Genomic DNA, 19374 nt, shown 5'->3' with positions numbered 1-19374 from the left:
AGACTTCAAAAATAGTTTCAGTAAATTCCAAATAAAAATAATTTGAAATGTTTAAAAGAGAGTCTGGGCATTAGATGCAGCATAGGCTGGGAGTTGTTGTGTTTCTGGAGAGTGGATTGGAGGACCTTGTTTAATGACAAACTGCGGCCCTCTGGTGCTACCTGAAAGTCGGGCTACAGAAAAGTGTTCAGCCATCCATCCCAGCGTGTGGGACTTCTCGCCACAAGGGAATGCTCGATGCATGCTCTCCCAGCTCCACTGGTCCCGTGTCGCAGGGCGGAGGTCGAAAGGAGACCGCCAGAACCAAAGAAACGGGATTGGCTGCGGCAGTACGATGGAGGGAGTGTGCATCGGACTGGTAAATACTACTCGATACAGGAGGGAAGAAATCTGTATTTTCTAGATATCATCTTTTAAAATGCAGATTTTGAATAAAGGTTAAATTATGTCTTAAACCTGAAATTATCAGTAGGGTTAAAAGTTATCATGCAGTTACTGGTACGATAAGAGCAAATAGTTTGGTGTTCTGTTAGCCTTCTAACCATTGAGGCTCTATGGGTGCAGTGAAACATAGCAATCAAATGCACTCAAATCCTCAGACTGATTCCTTTCAGAAGGCTTCCTTATCAATTCAAAAACAGTGTGGACAGAAAAGTACTTGCTGTTTCCGAAGCCAAGCATAACTGTTCAAGATGTGGTCAGCTACTCAGCCTTGTGCTCACACTCACAGCACCAGAATGGATTCAAGCAATGGTCAATATAATGTCACATATCTGTCATAGATTGTAGTAATCAGCAGTTGCACAAAGCCAATCTCCTAGTACCTTCCCACTTTTGAGATTCCAAGGTTTGTGTTAATTAGACATTCATTTAATCCCAAATGTCAAGGTTTGAGATGTTGAGTACTTTGCCATCTGTAATATTTAGAAGCATTATAATCCTTGCTGGTGTTTATCATAAATATTACAGCCTGGTCAGGAATGACAATTGTGAGAAGATTGGATACTGGATTTTTTTATGCGTAGTTACTGTATTCAGAATATTGCAATAGAATGTCCACACCCAAAATCTTCAGTCAGTGGTCACTAGTCAGTGTTGTGCCAGCATCCTTGATACGAGAATGGATTCTAGCAATCTTAGACTAGTAATTCTATGATAATTTCTAGCCCTGAAGAGCGTTGTGAACAGCTGTTTGAGACAATTCATATTACCACAACATTAGGAATTTGAGTCTTAAGGAAGCATTCCTTCACAGATCTACTACATTTAGACTAGAGCTAAATAATGCCTGTTATTTTCTGCCAATCAGTCTCTGCTTGGGGAAGACTGGTGTGTTCTTTTATTGTTTGACAGAGTCAAGGTAGCAGTAACTCGAGCTCCATTGTGGGTCTATTCTAAGCTCAAAATAACCTTGTTTGAAACTTTGCCCTTCTTACTTACTGTGTCTATGGTAGCACTGTAAGCTATTACTTTATTTTAGTTGTGTGTCTGGAGGAGGGGTAGGGGTTCATGTGTGCCGTACATCGTGTGACATTTGGCAGAGTTTTTCTCACTTCTTTATTGCTAAATGAGAGGGAGACCTCATCTGAAGGAGTGCTCCTTTAATCTTTACTGTCACATCATGGACAGTAATCTGGTGTGGAGTAATGCAGTAAATGTAAATTTGTCCAATGGGTTTTCTGCTTAGCAATTTTGTTTTTTTCCTAAAGTAAAAGTCTGAGCATATTTGGCCGAAGCAGAGCGAGGAAATGCTACATAGTCCATGCATTAGTCAACGTTTGAAACTGAGATTGATGGTGTTGGTTGTTGATGGCAGGTTAGGATTTTACTCTGAAGCTTGTGAACTGTTGCATTTAAAATGGAGACTTCAGGAAATGGAGGTAATGCTGGGATGAGCAGAGCATTCAGATCCAGCAAGTGTCAGTTATGAGATACATCCTGCAATACAGATCCTGCCATTTCATCGGTGCCTAGAGGGCACTTGTTGCTGTGTTATACAGGAAAGTGGGATGCAAAGCAGTACAATTGTAAGAGCCTTCACCCAATATCAAAAGCAGATTCAGGCAGGGTGTGTCGTGTTCCATTTACTGTTGCGGAATTGACCTCTCTACTAGAAGGATCAGTCGCTGTTGTGATTAGAGATTTGTGAAAGCTTTGCTGCTTCTTAACAGATTTTGTTAGAACTGCTGCTTGAAATTTAAAAACAAATTTGGGTAGTGATCAGGGCCTAAAGAAGATTAAAAGACAGCAATTTCTGTTGATGTAAAACCCTGTTATAATGTGCTAACTATCAGGACCTTTCCTAATTCAGCCAGATTTATGTGCAGTCTCCATTTAGAGATAAAGCTGATGGAGTGGTTAGAGATGCTGAAAGTGTTGTATTATAATTGGTCAGAGGCCCCACTGCAGCATGTCTAGCTTGTCCAAATATATAACCTCTAAGTCTACAACTTAACTTAAAGAGGAACAGCACTTACCAGACTGAAGCAAATGATTTCTGTTCTGGGACAAAAGATTTTGAGAATTCCAGGTGTTTTTCTAGTTTGTAGAGCAGTGGATCTGCTCGACTGAGAGAGCTATTAATACTATAGGTGGTTCAGTAAAGCGGTTTTATGTTTGTGCTCAGAGTGTTTTGCTATTTGGTATGTGTAGTTTTTGCTTCAAAGCATGGTGTGGGTTTAAAAACTCTGCATGTGATGGGGACCCACTGCAGTAAAGTAGCATGAACTGTGAAGGTGCTTGTATTGGAATCTTATTCTAACTATTCTCTTTCTGCCTGGCTGTTGTGGTGTGCTGTTTGTGCTGCTTCAACCTGGCACATTCCCCACCTCTCCACACCACACTGCAATTCTGCTTTTACAGATGTGGAAGACATCAAATTTGTCATCAATTACGACTATCCCAATTCCTCCGAGGACTACGTACATCGCATTGGCCGTACAGCGCGTAGTACTAATAAAGGCACAGCCTACACCTTCTTCACACCAGGCAACGTGAAACAGGCTAGGGAGCTGATCAAAGTGCTGGAGGAGGCTAACCAAGCCATTAACCCAAAACTCCTACAACTTGTTGATCATGGGAGAGGAGGCGGAAGAGGTAATTGAATTCTTTACTTACTATTCTACTGATGGGACACTTCATTGGACAATACCTTGTTCATGGTTTATCCCTGAGACACTAGGTAGTGTACCTCTCCATAGTGAACCTGGGATCAGTAACTCTGTCAAGTTCCTTATAGGTGTTTCATTGCTGAGGCACTTGTAGAATGGGGAGCAAATGTAGAGTATTTATTTGTAACTCCTTTTTAGAATCATCAATCAGTTTTTAAAAGGCGCTCGCTTGGCTGCCTATAATGGGAGCAGCACATCTGCCATAAGTAAGACTACCTTGGTATCATTGATGCATTTTGTTTTTAACACTTTCACAACTTCTAAATCATTGATTACACAATGTGAAAACCAAGAGCTGAGCTCTGGCTTTTAAAGTTTTCCTGTTGTTACTTAATGCCCTCAGCCCTCTGTCATGAGCAGTTTAGCCAAATCGTCAGATGAGTAGCAGGCAAGGTAAGTCTTTGTAAATCAGCTAGGGTATTGTGATCAGTTCTAGGCACCACACTTCAGGAAAGATCTCAAGGCCTAGGGACAGGGTGCAGAGGAGATTAACCAGAATGGTACCAAGATGTGGGACGTGAGTTGTTTGAAAAGATTAGAGAGATGGGATTGTTCTCGTTAAGAGTGGAAACGGTTAAGGGACAGTTTAATAGATGTGTTCAAAATGACCAGTGGTTTGACATCATAAAGCAGGGTTTGTAACTGGAGGGTACAGATTTAAGATAATTGGCAAAAGAACCAGAAGGGAGACTAGATTTTTTTCCCTTACACAGTGAGTTATGATCTGGAATACACTGCCTGATAAGATGGTGGAAGCAGATTCAATAACAACTTGCAATGGGGAAATGAATAACTTCTTAAAAAGGGAACATCTGCAGGGCTAAGGGAAAGAGCAGGGAGTGGGACAAAGTAGACAGCTCAGCACAGACACAATGAACCTAGTGGCTACATCCTATGCTGTAAAATAAGTAGGTTCTAATTGAGGTAATTTCTTCTTGAGAGACAAAGTGAGGAATTAGAGTATACATTCAGTGGAAAGGTACTGAAGTATGGATTAACAGATACCTAGGGGTTCAAAAACTTAACTGAAAGTGTGAATGCGGATAGAAAAAGCCATTAAAAAAGAGTGCAACATTTTTTAGGGAGTTATAATTAAAGATATAGAGTACAAGAGACAAAAGAGTGAGAAAGAAATGTCCTATTAAAGCCATAGAGATCATAGATTCACCAGGAGAATGTCAGGGATTGGATGGCAAAAAAAGTTCCCCTGGTTAAGGAATCAGAGACAAGGTTCTCAATTTTAAATTGTTAGTGAGGAGAGAGGAGAATTTTCTTAACACAGAAATTGCTAGATGAAAGAAGACTGAGGTTCATCTAGTTCAGCTTCTATCATTCTGGTCGTTGTATTATACAGCAGTGGAGTTGTTGATTAATCGTTGCAGGATTGATATAGGGTTGTGGGGTGAGAGTGAAGCAGGGCATTATTAGTTTGGGATTGCTTCAGCAAAGAGCTAAGCATGGAATGGCCTCCTGTGCTGTAAACTTCTATGATTCAGCATCAACTTGTTCGTGAACACCAGTACAAACAAACTGTTCATGTTGGACTTGCTTCAACTCTTTTATGCACCACCCACCCACCAAGACCACCCTCCAAACCATCACCTTTTTGCTTTTTCACTGTGAAGACAGATGGAATGTTTTGGAACACTTGGAACATTGATTTGCCTAATTTCAGAAGTGAACATTTAATCTAATATTCCAACTTCCTGTAGCCTCAGTTTGACCATTGATTTTGAACTTGAAGCTTTTCTTTGTCCATTTTATTACAGGATTATCTGAATAATCTTGCATTTGTCTTTAAGGTAAAGGGGGCAGAGCTGTAACGTGCTGTGCTGTAGAGGGATAGAACACAGTCGCAATTCCCTGCACATGTAGAGTCCGAGGTTCCTCACAGCGAGGGAAAGCAACAGGCTACTGACACCGGACTGCACTCATACAGGTTACAATGGCAGCGTGTGCAGAGGCCTGGAAGCCAGTCACCTGCTCTCGCCTGAAATGATTTGTGTGTGACCTGAGAGAGTGAGCTTCAGTGGGTGGGCAGGGGAAGAGGAAAGTTATCTTCGGCTTTGTAGTAAGTTTGAGGAGAGCTATGTGTGGTCAATTCTGGTATTTAATGCAGCAACAGACTACAGTGAGGATGTTTTAACCAGTGTGAGCGTGTTGTGCAGCTGTAACATTTAATTATGAGCCCTTCACTAAACTTTTGCTGTTTTCCCCCCCCCTCTAGGAGGCCGATCCCGTTACCGGCCCACTGGCTCCAACCCCAACACCATGTACAGAGACGATCGAGACAGAGGCCGCAGCCGGGCTTTTAGAGACCTCGATGGGGACCGCAGAGACAGGGGAGATGGGGGCAGGTTTGGGGGACAGAGAGATTCCCGAGATGGTGGCGGTCCATTGAGTAAGCAGAGTTTCCGATCTCCACAGGCTAACAGTTATGGGAGTCCCGTTTATGGGCAGCAGTCAGTCCAATATCCAAACTTTACCCAAAGCGGGCTGTATGGGGGTACTAACCAAAGCACATATGGAGCTGCATCTCAAGCAGGGTTTGGAAAACCAGGTACCTTTCAAAGTTCAAGCGCAGGGGGCACTTACGGAGCCACTGGGTATGGCAGTGCTGCCCAAGGTGCGGCTTACGGTTCAAATAACTATAATGCTTCATCTTCTGCTAGTGGAGGGCGGCCCCCACAGTCCTCGGCACAGTACAGGCAGAATGGGATGGGACAACAACCACAGCCGCTGATGTCTCAAACATATCAACAGAGCAACTCATTGTTGGGTTACATGTCCCAGGGGGCCTATCAGTATGCACCACCTCCCCCACCACCACCTACTTCACAGGGATCAAACCGAAAATAATTTCGCTTTTGTAAAATTTACACTTTATTTCCCTGTTTATAAGACCTAGGCATCAACTCCATTTTCTACTGAAGAATAAAGTTTTAAAAGGATGAGTAAATTATACAATTGCATCCACCTTGACTTTATTACTATAATAGTATGAGGCAAGAGGCAAACTTTCTGACGCTGATCCACATGATCAAACTGGGCTGTTCTGTCAACTTGACTACTGACACCTACTGTAAATCTTATTGAAATGTAGGTTGTGTGTTAATGCTTGCAAATCATGGCACAGAGCTAACCTGCTGATCACTCAGTGAAATGGAGGCAGATCATTGGTCAGTGCTTGAACCTTGACCCCTGCTCATCTCCTAGTGTTTGAACTCCTGTCGTGCCCTTGGTTCACCCACTCTCCAGAATAATTTTAAAACCAGCCTGTTCCATTTTTGAGTGTATCTTTAAAAAGGTAGGTTTGTGTCTTAAGTTTTCATAGTGTAATTTTATCAGAATGTCTACCAACCCTATAATTCAACTGTAACCTGAAGCCAGAAATTCAGACTTGGCCCTTTTCACTCTGATAGCAGCAGTTTCCAGTGCAAATACGATAACTGGTACAAGAGAAAAAGTCGAGTCAAATTTTCCAATTTTGAAGTAACCATATAAACCATCAAAAATCTTTTCTACTTAATGCCACTTTTATTTTGAGTCTCTTTTAGTGGAAACTTTTTAATTGTGTTTAAACTCAACTTGTGTCTAAAACTGCTCTTGGACACCTGTGAAAGACTACAATTCATAAAAACCTTTGGGTCTCTTTGGTTGCAAGATTGTTAGTTTGATCTGCTTCTAAGAATTCTGAACGTTATGGGGAGAGATGGGGGTCAAAGGGAGTCTGATTAATTATCTATTAGTTGAGAGGTTTTGACATGGCTCTCAGCTTAAGGTAGTTGAGGTGAGGAATAGCGATGCCTGTGACTGTCAACTTGGGCAATGAAGACTGTCCATGCTCAAAACATAGAGCCACATTTTGGCTCCCGTGTTATTGACTACATTTTCAGTTTTAATGAAGTACAGTCTTAATTAAATTGATATTTGGAACAACCTATAAAATTGAGAAATAGTAACAGCTTCTCAGTAAAACAGGGCAAAAGGAGATTCCAAAACAGAGAGAGTGAATTGACTCTTCTCAACTCCAATCCCGTATCTGTAAGTTAGCAGAACGATTCTAAGCTAACTTCAGTTGCCTTTAAGAAATGGATGGTCATGTTGCAGTAATGTCCCATGGTGCAAGCAATGAGGTCTGACTCATGTCAATGTTTAACTCAGGTTCTATTGAAGTCTTTTAGAATTGATTTATGATGGTTTAAAGTTGTTAACAAGTTTAAGTATTGGAACTGTTACTCAACTACTTTCTTATAGTCACCAGCTTGCTGCTCTCTTTCTTTCTCTCCATTGTCCAAAAGGAATATTGCTTGATAGTAAAGAGGAGAGCTATCCTTCAGCAGGTGCTATAGGCTAACCAACAGGTGACAAGAAGTTAGCAGCATTGTTGGGTGCATTCTGATACGTCAGGCCACTGCTCTGTTGAGTAATTTTTCCATACATAGTAGCAGTGTGTTGTTCCTGTATTTTTGAGGTTAATTTGACCATTTTCCCTCTTATTTAATAATTGGCCAGTTTTTTAATATATATATATATTGCTAAGCGTTCATGCTGCTGGTAGGTTTTTCAAATATATTGAGTGCTGGATGTATCGTTAAAGGTAGGTGTTACATAAATGAGCTCATTTAACAAAAAAAATCAAATTTTTGAGGCATTGTATAGCAGCTAATTTTAAAATTTGAAACTACCATCTTTTGGAGGCTCTGATGGTAGGATTGTAACAGCTTTCAGATCGTGTGGTAAAGCTTCAACATTGCTTTCTTAAGTTCCCCTCGTAGGTCCAAATGTCCTGTCATCATAAAACACATTATTAATGAGAAACAAAAATTTGGAAGTTTTAATATAAAGATGAGACCAACCAAAATTTTTGTCCTGAAAAGGGGAAATCTTTCCAGTTACAATCAGCTGTAATGCTATGTTCTGTAGCCAAGCTGTTTTGATGTAATTCAAATGACCTTTACCGTCTCTTAAATGCGTACATTGTTCTGCATTCAATCAGTAACATCATTCCTGTTAATAAAACTTGAAATCTGCCCATTGCTTACTGTGAATCTGTTTTGTTTTGATATTGCAATGCATGTTGTAAACGAATTGATTCAAATTGCTATTGGAATATTTGCCAATGTGACTGTCCTGATGGGGGGAGATGAAACTTAGTTCCTGAAATGTGCCTTTTGCCTACTGGTGGCATCAGCAGGTTACCAGCACCAGTGACAGACTGCCGAACGTGCAGGTACTTCAGCTTTGCAAAGTTTACACTTGGCACTGGCACTAAAGAGTCTCCCTCTTGACATTTCTGATTTGGGGAATAATGAAGCGGAGGGAGGAGCAGTGAGGGTAACTTGTATGTAATTTCATTGTGAGCAAACCTGGCTTGAACTTTACACAGCTTGCCAGTGGGGGAAAGAACTGGCAGTTGTGACATCAGCAATCTTTGAAGACATGTTCTCAGGCAGCTTGACCCTAGTCTTTCCAATCAGAGCAGGTTGTCAGCATGAGGGTGACACTATTACCAGCCTGTAACTAGTCCTTTAAAGCAAATGTTGGGTCTCACAGTGAATTTGTGTGATCTCCTGCAATCTATTTTTCCCTTCCTTTACTTGGTTACTTTTCCAACCAAGCTGCACCTTTTTATAACACCAGCATCTTTGAGTTCTGGCTCATCAGACCATTTTATACAACATTATGGATGTAATTGTGTGCAGCCTGGTTGCAGAGCTATTAAAATCTGACATTGCAGTTTTTAAGACTACCTGACACCCAAAGCTCCAACCCTCAGTGGTAATTTCTGTCTATTTTGGGGCCGTATCAATTAATAACATTACACTCGGTTGAAAAGAAACAGCCGGGTGACTGGGCAAGCAGATTCTAGAGATAGTGATGACCATTTGTGACATTCACGTTTTCCTCATTTAAATGCTTTAGGTGTTCTGAAGTTGATTTTTTTCCCTAATTGCAGGATTTAACAGTAATACAAAATAACTTTCATATTATTGACAATTTGCTCTGAGCTACTGAAAGTCATTGCATACTGTTAGCCTGTCAATCTTTTAAATCTAGAGGTTTATTGAGTCCCAACCTATGACTGCTCAAACTGTAAGAATCCTGCAGCTGGTGGAAGAATCGCAGCAATCTAAGCAAGTCTTGTAATTCTTCCTTGTATGTGAAAGGTTTGACCTTGTGAGGTTGTACACCGTCTCAGTCTTATTAATGTGCTATTTTGATACTGTACTGGTTTTCTTGTATTTTGCAATTCCAGTAATAAAGAGATATTTACCAAAGGAATGGCTGCTCTTTCCTGAAGTGATCTCTCCGTAGTCCTTGCTTGTAGGTTACTCTTTATCACATGCTAGGTGCAAAACTAGATGAGCAGATTGTGCTACTTGCCACTTCTCAGTTCAGGCATCAGATCTTGATGCATGGGCTGCTCCATTCTGAGGAGTTAATGCCAGTGAACATTGCAATCATCAGTGAACATCATCACCTCTGACCTTATGACGGAAGGAAAGCCATGGATGCAGCCATTAAAGATTTTTGGGTCTAGGATACTACCCTGAGGAATTGTAACAATGTCCTGGGGTTGAGATGATTGGCCTCCAACAAAGACATCCATCTTCCTTTATGCTAGGTGTGACTCTACGATCAGTGGAGAGTTTTCCCCTCTGTTTCCAGTTGACATCAATTTTACTGGGATTCCTTGATGCAACACTTGGTCAAATACCACCTTAATATTAAGGGAACTTTCACCTCTGGAATCAGCACTTTTGTCCATGTTTGGACCAAGGCTGTAGTGAGTTCTGGAGCCAAATGGCCCTGGTGGAACCAAAGCAACATCAATGAACAGGCTGAGTAAGTGCTGATTGATAGCACTGTCAACAACACGTTCCATCACTTTGCTGATGATTTGAGAGTAGACTGATGGGCCAGTAAATGGCCAGATTGGATTTGTCCTGCTTTCTGTGGACAGGACAGACCAGGGCAATTTCCAATATTATTGGGGGAGATGTCAGTGTTGCAGCTGTATTGGAACAGCATAGCTAGTTCTGGTGCATTCCATTAGTACTATATCTGGGATGTTGTCAGATCCCATAGCCTTTGTTGTATCCAGTGCCTTGATCTGTTCCTTTATCACGTGGAGTGAATCTAATTGGTTGAAGACTTGCATCTGTGATGCTGGGAGTCTAAGGAGGAGGCCAAGATGGACCATCCACTTGGCACTTCTGGCTGAAGATGGGGACTTAGTCAACCATGTTGCTGTAGGTCTGGAGTCACATGTACGCCAGACCAGGTGAGGACAGCAGATTTCCTTCTCCAAAGGGCATTAGTGAACTAGATGGGTTTTTACAACAATCGACAATGATTTCATTAAACTTTTAATTCCAGATTTTTAATTGAATTCACATTCCACCATGGTGGGATTTGAACCCAGGATCCCCAAAGCATTTCCTGGGTCTCTAGATTACTAGTCCAGCAACAATACCACTGCACCATCACCTTCCCTAACTAGCAACAATTTTGCCAGAGTCAAACTCTGGATTCTTGAGAAGTGGAGGAAGACAATGGGGACCAGGGAGAGCACCAGAGGGTTCCAAGGAGCCCACACCTAGGAGAGACACTCATCATTATCTAATTGAAAAGCACTTTGAGACATTTTCTACCATTGGACTTCCAAGCTGTGTCACCACATTGTCTTCTGTTCCACAACTGAAGCTCCATCAAGAAGTCGACCATCAGCAATTAATCCTTTGAACCTCGTCCACATGAAGAACAATTTAGATGCCTGGATAGGAAGCTAGATATTCAAATTTTCCAAAAACAAAAATAGGTGGTGTAAGCAGTCAATGGAAACATAAAATTACAAAGATATGTTGACAGATTAAGTGAATGATAAAATTGTGGTAAATGGATTTCAATGTCAGCAAATATGAGGCCATTCACATTGGACCAGAAAAGGATAGTATAGGATATTTGCTAAATGGTGACAAGATCCAGGTACGCAGATCATTAAAATATCATTAACAGATGCAGAAAATAAACCAGAAAGGCTATTGGAATTCTGACCTTTATATCTAGAGGACCAGAATACAAGGTGGTAGAAGTCATCCTTCAACTATACAAAGCTAAGGCTAGCCCACACCTGGAGAACTGAGCAGTTCTGGGCACCACATCTTTGGAAGGATATGTTGGCCTTGGATGAATTAAAAGTATAGATTTACCAGAATAATAGCTGATCCCCAAGGTTCAAATTACAAGGAAGGAGTACACACACCAGAGTTTTATTCCCTGGATTAAAACGTTTGGAGTATTCAAGATATTATTGGCTATCCACTGCTAGCAAAGATTATTGTCTTCCATGAGTCCGAAGATGGCTGATGAGGCCAATTGGAGATCTGGAGATTTTATGGCAAGTAGGACGTTTGTTGTCATGTGGGATGTCTGGCCATGTATTACTAGTTTGAGTCATGGTGTATTCATTTTGCTTCTCTCGCTTTCCCTCTTCATTTTGTCATTGTCATGTTATTAAGATAAAATCACCAATTGCTTATAAAGGATTGGTTAAATACGTTGCGGGTGCATTTATTAAGACTAGGTAAATGAGAACAGCTACACGTAGGTATAAAACTTGAAGTCATTAGAGCTATGTGTGTGTATGTGCTCTGCTCAAAGCAAAAGTGAAACTAAGACTGGATTACATGACACATTTCCCTTCTACTGATGTCATGCTGCAATCCCTTAAAGGCATTTTTTGGGTCTCAAAGTGCTGGGATCCTTCCCATAGACTATGCCAGCATCTGGTTCTGTCCAGGGTGATGGTCTCCTAGGAGTTGATGTCAATGTTGCACTTCTCCATGTTGGCTTTCAGCACATCCTTGAAGCGTTTCTTCTGTCCTCTGGTGTGCCTACCCTGACTGAGCTGGGAGTAGAAGACCTGCTTTGGGAGCTTGATATCTGACATCCAAACTATATGACCAACCTAACAAAGCCAATGGTGGATGATCATAGCCATAATGCTTCTGGTGCCTGCTCGTGAGATGACACTGATGTTGATGTACCTGCTCTCCCTCTTCATATGTAAGATCTTCTGCAGGCAGTGTTGATGATATGACTCCAGTGCTTTGAGGTGCCTCCCATACGTTGTCCATGTTTCAGCCCCATACAGCAAGGAAGGGATCACGACTACATGGTAGACCATGAGCTTGGTTTCAGCTTTGATGTTGCGATCTTCAAACACTCGCTTCCTCAGGTGGCCAAAGGCTGCACCAGCAGATTTCAGGCAATACTGGATTCCTTTATCAAAATCAGCCTTCTATGAAAGATAGTTTCCAAGATACCGAAAGTGTTCTGTATTTTCCAGGCATTCATCATGAATCCTAATCAATGGGGCTGGGGTGTGTGCATTTGGAGCTTGCTGATGGAGGACTTTGGTCTTTTGAATGTTGAGTATAAGTTCCCATCTTCTCATGTGTTTCAGTAAGTACGTCGACAATTCTCTGGAGATCTGTTTCCGACACGATATTTTCTGCAGTATCATCAGCCCGTCTATATCCTCCTGTAATCCAAGGCTATCCTCCTCACTATTTACCACCCCACCAATTTTCGTGTCATCCGCGAACTTACTGATCAACCCTCCTACATTCAAGTCTAAATCGTTTATATATACCACAAACAGCAAGGGACCCAACACCGATCCCTGTGGAACCCCACTGTACACAGGCGTCCAGTCACAAAAACACCCCTCAACCATCACCCTCTGCTTCCCACCACTCAGCCAATTCTGGATCCAATTTGCCAAATTGCCTTGGATTCCATGGGCTCTTACCTTCGTTATCAGTCTCCCATGCGGGACCTTATCAAAAGCCTTGCTGTAGTCCAAGTAGACTACATCAAATGCATTTCCCTCATCTACACACCTGATCACCTCTTTGAAAAATTCAATCAAATTGGTCAGACATGACCACCCCTTAACAAAACCATGCTGACTGTCCTTGGTTAATCCCTGCCTCTCCAAATATAGTTTAATTCTGTCCCTCAGGATTGCTTCCAATAATTTCCCCACCACTGAAGTTAGACTGACTGGCCTGTAGGTCCCTGGTTTATCCCTTCCACCGTTCTTGAATAACGATACCACATTGGCTGTCCTCCAGTCCTCTGGCACCTCTCTTGTAGCCAGAGAGGTATTGAAAATTATTGCCAGCGCCCCTGCTATCTCCTCCCTTGCCTCACTCAACAGCCTGGGATACATTTCATTCAGGCCTGTAGAGTTATCTACTTTTAAGCCTGCCAGATCACTTAGAACCTCCCCCCTTTCTAAGCTAATTTCTTCAATTATATCACAGTCCTTCTGCCTGATTTCCATACCCATGTCGTCCCTCTCGCTTGTGAACACTGACACACAGTATTCATTTAGAACCCTACCTACATCTTCTGGCTCCACACACAAATTACCACTATGGTCCTTAATGGGCCCTACTCTTTCCCTAGCTATCCTCTTAATGTACTTGTAAAATAACTTTGGATTTTCCTTTATTTTACCTGCCAATGTTTTCTCATGGCCCCTTTTTGCTCTCCTAATTTCCTTTTTAAGTTCCCCCCTACACATTCTATACTCCTCTAGGGCTTCTGCTGTTTTGCACCCTCGGTATCTGCGATAAGCCTCCCTTTTTCTCTTTATCTAATCCTGTATCTCCCTCGACATCCAGGGTTCCTTGGATTTGTTGGTCCCAACCTTTATCTTTACTGGAATATGTTGGCCCTGTACTCTCTCTATTTCCTTCTTGAATGAGTCCCCCTGCTCTGTCGCAGATTTACCTAAAAGTAGCTGCTCCCGGTCCACTCTGGCTAAATCATATCTGATCTTATTAAAATCGGCCTTCCCCCCAATTTAGAACTCTTGATTTCTGGCCCATCCTTGACCTTTTCCATAATGACCTTGAATCAATTGGAGTTATGATCACTATCTGCAAAATGCACCCCCCACTGATCCCTCTACCACATGCAACACCTCGCTTCATTCCCTAAAATTAAGTCCAGGACCGCCCCCTCTCTTGTAGGATCTTCTACGTATTGGCTTAAAAAGCTCTCCTGGATGAATTTTAAAAATTCCGCTCCCTCTAAACCTATCACACTATGACTAACCCAGTTAATGTTGGGGAAGTTGAAATCCCCCACTCTTACTACCCTATTATTTTTACACTTCTCTGAAATTTGCCTACATATCTGCTCTTCTATTTCTCTCTGACTGTTTGGGGGCCTATAGTACGCTCCCAGCAATGTGATTGCTCCTCTTTTGTTTTTCAGTTCTACCCATATGGCTTCATTTGAGGGGCCTTCTAAGATGTCATCCCTCCTTGCTGCTGTAATTGATTCCTGGATCAATATGGTGACACCTCGGCGCCTCCAGCTGCTGCTCAAGCTCCAAAACCCGGAGCTCAAGTAGCTGCAGCCGGTGGCACTTCCTGCACACGTGGTCGGTCAGAGCGCAAGGAGCTCGTAGGACTTCCCACATGTTGCAGACGGTACATAACACAGGACTGAGCTGCCCTGCCATGCCTCTAGTTGAAAAAAGAACCCTTTAAGTTAAATACAGTAAAAAAAAATGTTTATTTATGTACTTCAAATAAAAACTAAAACCCTTACCTTTCCTTAGATTAATCTTATTTTAAACTGGAGAAAAGCACTTATCACTACTCACCAATCAGCTCTCACTTTTGCGCTGGTCACTTTTTGAACCTTCCTTCGCGCTGGTTCTGATCTGTCCGCCGCTCTCTTGCACTGTCTTGTGATGTCACCCTTGTTATTTTCAACAAGAACTGACTGCAGGACACTCTTCCCAGACTGTTTCACCGCGATGCTGACTGCAGGACACTCTTCCCAGACTATTTCACCGCGATGCTGACTGCAGGACACTCTTCCCAGACTGCTTCACCGTGATGCTGACTGCAGGACACTCTTCCCAGACCGCTTCACCGCGATGCTGACTGCAGGACACTCTTCCCAGACTGCTTCACCGTGATGCTGACTGCAGGACACTCTTCCCAGACCGCTTCACCGCGATGCTGACTGCAGGACACTCTTCCCAGACTGCTTCACAGCGATGCTGACTGCAGGACACTCTTCCCAGACTGCTTCACCGCGATGCTGACTGCAGGACACTCTTCCCAGACTGCTTCACAGCGATGCTGACTGCAGGACACTCTTCCCAGACTGCTTCACCGTGATGCTGACTGCAGGACACTCTTCCCAGACCGCTTCACCGCGATGCTGACTGCAGGACACTCTTCCCAGACTGCTTCACCGTGATGCTGACTGCAGGACACTCTTCCCAGACCGCTTCACCGCGATGCTGACTGCAGGACACTCTTCCCAGACTGCTTCACAGCGATGCTGACTGCAGGACACTCTTCCCAGACTGCTTCACCGTGATGCTGACTGCAGGACACTCTTCCCAGACTGTTTCACCGCGATGCTGACTGCAGGACACTCTTCCCAGACTGTTTCACCGCGATGCTGACTGCAGGACACTCTTCCCAGACTGCTTCACCGTGATGCTGACTGCAGGACACTCTTCCCAGACTGCTTCACCGTGATGCTGACTGCAGGACACTCTTCCCAGACTGCTTCACCGTGATGCTGACTGCAGGACACTCTTCCCAGACTGTTTCACCGCGATGCTGACTGCAGGACACTCTTCCCAGACTGTTTCACCGCGATGCTGACTGCAGGACACTCTTCCCAGACTATTTCACCGCGATGCTGACTGCAGGACACTCTTCCCAGACTGCTTCACCGTGATGCTGACTGCAGGACACTCTTCCCAGACCGCTTCACCGCGATGCTGACTGCAGGACACTCTTCCCAGACTGCTTCACAGCGATGCTGACTGCAGGACACTCTTCCCAGACTGCTTCACCGTGATGCTGACTGCAGGACACTCTTCCCAGACTGTTTCACCGCGATGCTGACTGCAGGACACTCTTCCCAGACTGTTTCACCGCGATGCTGACTGCAGGACACTCTTCCCAGACTGCTTCACCGTGATGCTGACTGCAGGACACTCTTCCCAGACTGCTTCACCGTGATGCTGACTGCAGGACACTCTTCCCAGACTGCTTCACCGTGATGCTGACTGCAGGACACTCTTCCCAGGTGAGTTTTATTAGCATGAAACTCAGTTCACTGTTCCCACAATAATCCCTACCCCAGGGTCTGGGGTCTCAGTGTACTAGGGGCTATGAGACTTGATTGTGAAAGTGGGGGGGGACAGTGTGTCTCAGCATGTGACAGATGTGAGCAAGCTCACTGAGTGGGTGATGGGGTGATGTCTGGGTGTATAATTGGCAATGGGGCTAATGCTTCTGGGTGTGTGATGGGAAAATGTCTCGGTGGGTGATGGGCAATGAGGGGGGGGGGAATGTCTCAGTGGGTAATGGACGATGGGTGCAGCTGGCTTCTCAGTTTTCTATTAAAGACAATAAAGGGTGAGAGCCACCCTGAGCATGGATATGGGGAGTGGGTGCGTTACCTTTTGCTTTAGATGTTGTGTTAGAAAGGCCAATGATGGCGTTCTGGCTGAATTCATGTCAATCTCAGATACCAACCCAATCCTATCAACAACACCAGAACTGGACACAATTCTGATTAAAGTATTTTATTACACAGATTTAATGAACTTACATCAAACCAGCCAGATGCAAATAAGAGTGTATAAAATAAATCAGAACCCAGAAGCATTGTTGGAGTTGCCCAGAGCATGGAATGGTCCTTCAACCTGGAACTGAAGTGGAACAATTCCCAGTCAGCAGCGCGGCAGACTCAGAATCCAACCAGAGTCGGGACCAGAAAGTGAAATCTGCAGAGCTGGGAAACCTCCAATCCCATAAGTGCCTTAAAGACCCTCTCCACTTTTCCTGCACCTTCCCTCCCTCACTTTCCACCCCTTCCCCATCCGTCACACCTGCCCCCTCTGGCTTGTCCCTCTCCCTGCTGCTCATGTAAAGATTGCTTTCTTGAGACAAGTTGAAAAAGTTAATCTGTGTTTACGCAGCACAATTCAACTGAGGAAAAATATTGCAGCCCATCTAGTTTCTTCCCTCCATGGGGCTTTTCTGCTCCCACCACCCTGGCCCCCCCCCCCACCCCCCCAATCCCTCAAATAATTTGCGTGAACCTGTACCTGGAGTCACTCCTGTTTCCTTGTCTCAGTTCTGGAGTTGTAACATTGACAAACCCCGTCCTGGTTTCCTTCACCCTTACTGCTCACTGGGATTTCATTGCTGTCAATGGATGGGTCTCAGAGGGAGAAATGAGATTAGTTTATGTCCAAACCCGATCGCAAAACACATTTTCATAAATCCATGAGGGGCAATAAAAAGACAACCTTCACTTTTAGTAATATTCAAAATAAGAGGATAAACAGAATCTGAACAGCCCATAATATTCCTGTGGTTTACAGGATGAAAGATGCCATAATTCACAGTAGCTGCACCCAGTACAGAATCCAGCAGTAATCAAAGTGGGGAGAGGTCCTGAGCCCCACTCTGGGGTGGGGGTGGGGTCACAGAGGGAAACAGCCTGACCCCTCCCACCACAGCCGCTCCTCCTCTCCCCCCCGCCCCCCCCACCCCCTCCCCAGTCCCCCCCAGCCCGAGGGGTCACAAATGCGAGTCAGGTCATCCTTCAAGCCTGCTGATACAGACAGGGGCCATATTTAATGTGCATTCACCCCAAACCCATCCCCACTCCCCCTCTAACTCATCCCCCTCACTTCCCCCCCCCCTCCAACTCATCCCCTCCCAATCCTCCATCCCACCCACCCTTCCTCACTCACTATGCCCTTAATCCCACTCCCCCTGTTCCAATCGCCACTCCCCACCCTTGCACTGTCCACAGAGGGCAGCGACTGTTTGCTGGGCCCTGCAGGTAACCACGGTAACTGAGCAACACCAACAAGAGAATCGTGGAACGTGTTTGTACGCGACAGTGAATAAAACAAGGGTTATTGGGCGTTTTTACAATAGATACACAAAGTACTGACTGACGCACATGCGGAAGTAGAGCTCAGTGTTTAGCTGCGCATGAATCATGTGGACTCAGGAGGAAAGTCCACTCCAGACAGGACTGTACTTACCACAGACTCATCCATGTACCAGTCCTGGGATTGTGCAACATTCCAGAGGCAGGGTCGCAGAGGGTTAGGGGTCGCAGGGGGTTAGGGGTCGCAGAGGGTTAGGGCATCTGTGGAAACCGATGTCAAAACGGAGGTTTTTAAATTGTGACGGGTAATTGAAAGTGATCCAGACGAATTGTTCTCTAGGGCAAAAGTTCCAATCTCGAGGAAGCTCAGGGTCAGAAGGGAAGTCAGGGAGGTCATTTTACAAGGGAAATGTAGTGTGAAATAAATGACCAGCGGAGGTCAGTGGCATGAACGGTGTAAAAATAAGGGTAAACCTGTTTCTGCAGTCAGATCGGGGAATCTTACAACAGAAGGAGAGTCAATTTAGTCCATTGTGCCTGTGCTGGCTCTCAGAGAGCCCTCACATTATCCTCCTTGCTCTCTCCCCAGAGCCCTGCACATTTCCCCCCACTTCATGTATTTACCCAACTCCCTTTAGAAAGTTTTATTGCATCTGCTTCCCCCACCCTTTCGGTCAGTGCACTCCAGATCACAACAACTCGCTGTGTAGCACAATTCCTCCTCATCTTCCCCTCTGGCTCTTTTAATGAGTCACTGGCAGAGGAGGGACGGGGTTGGGGTGGGAGGAAGGGTGGGGTGGGGGGAGATGGTGGCAAAGAAGGGCTAGGATGGGGGGGGCGAGGGGAGGGGGTGTGGCTAAGGGAGGGTGGGAGGCAGGGTCTCACTCAAGAGAGGTGGGTGTTGTTTCGCCTGAACTCTCCCTCACGATGGAAGCTTCGGAGAGAGAGAATCTCACGGGGTTGGTCACATGTTTGGAAGGGAAATTTCACCAATGTGAATGGTGCTTTTAATTATGGGGTTGGGTTTGAGATACCAAGTGGGAGGCTCGGGTAGGCAACAGGACTGGGCTTGGCTGGGGAAAGGGCGGTGGGGGGTGAAGGGTGAGGGCGATGGTGGCAGGTGAGGGAGGACAGGGTGAGGGAGGAGGGCGGGGGTGGTGACTGGATCTCGCTGAGGTACTTTGCAGTTCAACTCTCCAGAAGGTTGAAAATTTGTCACCGATACGAACAT

The 19374-nt window shown here is 44.4% G+C and overlaps 1 protein-coding gene across 1 annotated transcript in view; it reads left to right on the top strand.

Annotated features, from left to right (window-relative positions):
* Positions 1–9451, top strand: part of LOC121271622 (probable ATP-dependent RNA helicase DDX17) — a 41425-nt gene extending 31974 nt beyond the window's left edge. Inside the window, exons 12-13 of the mRNA XM_041177667.1 lie at positions 2863–3096; positions 5398–9451. Coding sequence (XP_041033601.1) covers positions 2863–3096; positions 5398–6029 — 866 coding nt within the window. The 3' untranslated portion in view covers positions 6030–9451. The remainder of the gene's footprint in view (positions 1–2862; positions 3097–5397) is intronic.
* The last annotated feature ends 9923 nt before the right edge of the window (positions 9452–19374 follow it).

The sequence above is a fragment of the Carcharodon carcharias genome, chromosome 31 (genome assembly GCF_017639515.1).
Source record: "Carcharodon carcharias isolate sCarCar2 chromosome 31, sCarCar2.pri, whole genome shotgun sequence".
Classification (NCBI taxonomy): domain Eukaryota; kingdom Metazoa; phylum Chordata; class Chondrichthyes; order Lamniformes; family Lamnidae; genus Carcharodon; species Carcharodon carcharias.
Note: the sequence above shows the minus strand (reverse complement) of the source record. Positions and strands in the feature narration are given on the sequence as shown.